The sequence below is a fragment of the Vigna radiata genome, chromosome 4 (assembly GCF_000741045.1).
Source record: "Vigna radiata var. radiata cultivar VC1973A chromosome 4, Vradiata_ver6, whole genome shotgun sequence".
NCBI lineage: Eukaryota > Viridiplantae > Streptophyta > Magnoliopsida > Fabales > Fabaceae > Vigna > Vigna radiata.
The window spans coordinates 2577617-2583520 of record NC_028354.1 but is presented as its reverse complement, the minus strand read 5'-3'; the positions used below and the strand labels follow the sequence as shown (position 1 = coordinate 2583520).

Sequence of the window (5904 nt, the reverse complement as noted above, 5' to 3'; positions counted from 1 at the left end):
AGGTTGAGATAGTACATAAAAAATTGACGAATTGCAACCAAAATTTAATGACTTTCATGACTCGAACTTATGTTATTTTACTTTTCTTTTTTGTTATTCTTTTTGAATTATGCCATCTTACTTTGTTCTACCGTTGAATGTTTGATTTCAATTATGTATTCAAAATTGACACTGATTTAGGTACATTATTTTTTACAAAGATTATTCAAATTTCATTTCATTCTCATTTTTATTTTATGAAAATCTATTTTCTATATCTTTACATATATAGAGAGAGTAAGATGATTTGTAATTATTTTTTAATTAAACTCGTTGAATCAATTTTTTCTTTTTTAGAAAATAGGTAAACATGTTTCTTATTTTCAACAAATTATGATCTAATACAAAAATTAGTAATTAATTACGTATTGTAGAAGTCGTGTGAGGGATAAACGACTTTAAAGATGAAGCCGTGTGAGATGTCACATTATCAAATAAGTCACAAACTTTTCATTCATTTATTTTTACTTTTTATTCTCTTTCCATTAATCCAAGCCTCACTTTCCATTCTCCTTCCCACTTCCAACTTCTCTTTTCACTTTCTTAAATCAACTCCATATTCTTTGATATTAATGTGAGAAGAATGCTTACAGAAAAAAAAAATTTCAATGTTAAAATTTGTCATACAAATCCTTTGTCAGAACATTCGATAAGACGGAGCTTAAAGTGCACTCACACAAGTTTCCTTTTATGTTCCCCATTATTGTGTGCCACACATAATTCGACAAACTAAGCAATGGCGCTCAACGAAAAATGATTACTTGTATAAGTAAGTTGTTTATTATTTGATAATAAAAAATTAATCTCTTCCTTTTTTTTGTATGAATCACAGTGGATTTCATATAAATGAAAATTTCCCATCCACCAAAAACAGGATCAGTCTAAAGTATATGAATAAAGTGTGACTTTTATATTACAAGTTATTTTGTAAATTTGAATCCATTTCATAAAATTATAATTTATAATATAAAAAACAAATTAACTTTATAATCAACTCACCTAAAGTCAAAGCAAACAAAACGAAACCAAAAAATATCCTCCCTCCAATGGACAAGACCGTTTAAAAATGCGTTCAGCACCAACCCAATGTTAGACAATTTCAAGATTTTTTCCAAAAAAAAAAAACAATTTGTTATTAGCTTCAAAAGTAAAATAAAAAATACCACAAAATCAATCCATACAAACTATTTATTATTACAAATCTTATAAATACATAAACAGTACTATTGTCCTCCATTATGTCCTTTTACTTTTTACTAGAAAAAGAATCTTGGAATTCACAAATATATTTTATCCCTTCAAACAGTTTATTATTTAATTTTAGTGTGCAGTCATATCAATGAGCGGAAGTAATAAAAATCTTGTTTCAATTTGGGATCAAATTCTAGTCCATGCAGACTTTTGAGAAGTAGTTTAAAGATTTATTTGACCTTTTCTTTCTTGTTACAATAAGAACTCATGAGTAAATATTATTTAATCACGAGTTTGAATACTTTGTTCATATAAAATTTTTGAGCTAATTTATTGCAATTCTCAAGAGTTGTCTAAATTTTAACCAAGAGCTTGCTGCACAGCAAAAGGTGTGGTATCAACTTTTCCTTGATGTCCCAACACCATCTCAACAATCATTTCAGCAGTCCCCAAAGCCTGGAAATTTCTCCATAATCAGAAAACTAGCTAAATGTTTGTTCAGATGTCAGAGAGCATGCAAAGTAGCGTACTAATGTAAATACGTAATGCTATAATGCTATTCTTTAATGAAAAATATAACAGTTGTTTTCAGCACCCAAAAAATCACTTCCTTACCACTTTCTCTTCAATCTGAAATGCAGTTTTACATTCTGCTTCCAGATTGGCCATTCCGAACGTAAAAGAAACGTTTCGGATTAATGCAGGAAGAAATAACTGTGGGAAAATAATAAGTATCTGAGAAGTGAGAACTCACCAATGAAAGCCCAGAACCTTCATGTCCAGCCGCAAGGTATACATTTGACAAGCCAGGCACAGGCCCAATGACGGGCTTCCCATCAGGCACTAACAGGGTAAAACATTATGCAAATCAAACATATGTTGCGTACATAGGTTTTGAAAATGTAAATAACTATTAATAGCTGCATAAGATGGCAAAGAGATGTTGTGACTTACTGTAAGGTCGTAGTCCTATTCTGACTTTCGTACTTGCATTTAGATCTGAAAGGGAAATCGTTTTCAATTTGGGAAAGAACTCTCCAACTCGTCTCCACATGTAACTGACAACAGACTCGTCCAAGTCGGTGTTGAAACCAACAAATTCGCGACTACTCCCTTGATGGTGAATAAAATTTTGGTTTTGTACAACAGGGAACAAAAAAATGTTAAAATGCTAAAACAGAAGAATTTGAATCAACAGTAAAACTGGATCTATTTCATGAAAACTTGAAAGCTATAAATGAAGGAAATGGGACAACTGTTCAGCCAAGAGATCATGAGCTGTTAGATTAATTATTTAATTTTGTGGATTAACATTAATCAATAATTAGAAATTACTCTTAAATCATCAACATATATGGTCAACAGTTGTAATTATGGTAGTGAACTAATTGATGAACATAGTATTGGGCTTTGTTTTTATAGTAACTCATAATGGATTGGATTATCCAGTTTTAGTAGATTGTTTAGAGTTCATGTTGTACAGCTATCTTAATTATGGTCACACTTACTCCACCTAAATATGCAGCCTCTTAATTGTAACGTGAAGGGTAGTGGTAGTTTAGTCCACAATATCATACAAACCAGTTTTATATAGTAGAGCTAAACTAAGCTGACCTAAAATTTAAGAGCTCCTATCTTATAGCAAATCCTTTCAAAGACAAAAGATTATTCAATATAAATAGTAGGCAAAACTTAAACGCAAAATAAGCAATCATCCGACATATAGATTATGAGCTTCTCCATTGCACAAATATTATTTACACGGGACACAGAAAAGAAATTTACCAAGAAGAAGATTCCCCGCTGTATCAATACTTGCTACCATTGAAACAGATAAGTCCTTTTCACAATCTGACGATTCCAAACCAGAAATTGTTGGATGGTTGAGATAATCTGCCTCCATCACTCCATGATTCAATGCAAGGAAATTGAAATTTTGAAGCACAAGTAGGTGACCCTTCAAACCAAACAGAAAAACATTGGAAAGTAATATAGGAATCAACAAAATAAACTGATCATCTGAAATAATTTGATGCATTTGAAAGGGATTTACTAAAGATGCGACTTTGTTACATGTTTTTCGGCCTGGTGAGTGAAGACAAGGAAAGGGAGGCCTATAAAGACATTGCAGGAGTTGGTTAAGATTAATCTCATGTTAATATTTTTGAATCTAGTGTCTAACTAAGTAGAATGTTGTCTTGTGATGTGATCCATGTAGTAGATCTCACCAACTAGAATAAGGTTTTTGCTGATGTTTGATACAACTGGTCCCAAGAATTAAGGAATTCATACAAGAATATGCCAAGGTAGAGAGAGAAAAAGAAAATTGTTATTCTATATTGATTACGCAGAATTCGAGAGTCTCTCTACTCCGTCACAACGATTTTTCAAAAATTGTTACTGCAGATATGCATTGCTATTGATACCCATTAACTCCAAACTAATCCCTGTACCTCCCTAGCTAAGCGAACTGACTTGTGGGTCAATTGGGTTTCTTATCTTCTTATTCCTTCTATAGAACACTTTAGCAATAAGCTCCATGTTCCAAACAACGTTGACTTCGAAAGAAAATTCAAAACTATAAATCAAATTCATTCAGAGTTTCAACCAAGAAATGGATTGTGTTTTTAAGAGAGGATGTTTGGATTCCTTTGAAAAAGAACTATAATATTGCAGCACACAACCTAAGTGGTTTCTATAAATCTCCTTTTTATGTTAGAATTTTTTTTTTTCAGAAGAGACTATGAGAACAAGAAAACAAAATTCCAAACTGTCACACCTTGAATTGAAATTACAAAGTAAAATGTACTGGAGTGCATCATGGTAAATGACAGTATTTGAAAAAACAGTGAATGAATTCCTATATTTGCAAAGATTAGATCATCTTCAAGCTGTATATAAACACACCTTTCTGGGCCTTACTGGAACATGCAGTTCCATTCCCCAATTTTTAAACAAGTCATGTATCAAACCACCAGTCCAACAACCAGCTGCAACTATAACTGCTTTCTTGCTGTGTAGTGTGTTCTTAAAAGTCTGAACAGCTTTAACCTCGCCATTGCCATCTGACCTGAGAACAAAAAAAAACAAAAAAGCATTTTGTCAACCATATTTGTTCCCCTACCAATGTTTTAAGTGCACGGCCAGGGCAAAGGAAAGGAAAAAACTAAACCTGATAAAACATTTAACCGGGTCATTATAAAATTCTGCATATCTTCCTTCTGATGCAAAATTCCTGTTAGCCTACTATACACAACAACAATAAATTTCCAATGTAAGTCTGAAGTCATATAGAAGCCTGTGGCAAGTCTTTACTTGAAAGAGAAATGCACACACTAAGTTGCAATTGCAAGTAAGAGATATGCAAAATGAAAACATTGATAACTATTTATGAGTTGCAATGCAAATAGAAGATATGCAAAGAAAAGAAGAAGCAAGAATACAGAACCTTTTCAATATATTCAACAGTACGATGAGCATCCAATTGGCAGTCTACTGGTAGAAATGCAGCTGCACTGTCTTGGTCCACCAACAGATCAGGTTCCTCTTTAAACAAATCACTGCTACTCAGGTACTCTGCTTTCAACCCAGCCTCACAAAGTTGCTTCACCCTCCCTTTTAACATGTCTGACTCCGCATCACTTCTACCAATTAATAGGCTTCCTGCAGATCGAAAGATGTCACATCAAAGTTATGACCTGGAGGTCTAAAACTTTCATGACTATAAATAAAAATTCCTCGCCTCCTTCATATTACTGCACACAACACTTATAGAAGATTGTATGGTTTTGACATGCCTTAACTGCTTCAGGACAATCTCATAATCCATAGCACAAAAATACAAAAGCAAGTCTACATTTCAAATATAGAAAACAGAATGATGTAGCAAATTATCATGATATACAGAATGCTATCTCATTTGTTACAAACAATATGATGCTCTCTAACATCAAACAAGTGCTTTCGGGAAAATGTTTTGAAATTTAGCAGCATGGCTCCAAAGGGTAAAAGCTAAAGATACAACCAGGTGCAAGACCTCCCTATAGCCTTCTAGTCAGTCAATCTTCTGGAATGAAGATGGAATGACCTTGAACAAGTTCCCAGCATACATTTCACAAGGGTAGTGCCATGATACATGCATGCTATCAAATAAAACAACTCATCAAAATACTTTTGACAATCCTAAATAAAAATGTTTTTCATTTGTTGGAAAAATTCTACATAACATGATTAAAAAAACTGCATACAGATTTGAAATTCATAATTATAACAAGGTTTAATTATGTTTTAAATCCTTGAAATTTAAGACTATTTTTATTTTGGTGCGCCAAATTTTTTTTTTTAAAAAAGCACAATTTTAGTCCCGAAACATTTTTCTTTTTTAAATTTGGGGGACCAAAACCAGTAAAAATATCATTAAACCTTATAACAAAACCAGACACTCCGTTTTGCTCATCCAACTCCTACAATGTAATATCAGCACCAATTTTTAGGATTTTAAATCATAAACCCCTTAACGGTCTGTAACGGTCACTTACTTTGTGTTCTCTCTTTGTATAAGTACTGTCTATCCAATGAAAAACTTAACTCGTTTTTCTATCTCTGTTTGTTCTGTTTGTGATACACTTTCACTCTTCTCTGCATACTTTGTTTGTCTTGTATTCGCTGTCATAC

General features: G+C 32.6%; 1 protein-coding gene across 3 annotated transcripts in view; it reads right to left on the bottom strand.

Annotated features, from left to right (window-relative positions):
• Positions 1–1340: 1340 nt before the first annotated feature.
• The window catches only part of LOC106759497 (hydrogen cyanide synthase subunit HcnC), a 16207-nt gene continuing 11643 nt past the window's right edge, over positions 1341–5904 (bottom strand). Inside the window, exons 2-8 of one of the 3 annotated variants that reach the window (XM_022779576.1) lie at positions 4679–4893; positions 4403–4473; positions 4138–4300; positions 3016–3187; positions 2185–2343; positions 1985–2073; positions 1341–1686 (exon numbers count right to left, since the gene is read on the bottom strand). In XM_022779576.1, coding sequence (XP_022635297.1) covers positions 1591–1686; positions 1985–2073; positions 2185–2343; positions 3016–3187; positions 4138–4300; positions 4403–4473; positions 4679–4893 — 965 coding nt within the window. In that variant the 3' untranslated portion in view covers positions 1341–1590. Of the gene's footprint in view, positions 1687–1984; positions 2074–2184; positions 2344–3015; positions 3188–4137; positions 4301–4402; positions 4474–4678; positions 4894–5904 lie in introns of those variants that run through there. The other 2 variants (XM_014642687.2, XR_002667485.1) reach the window with 2 other exon arrangements.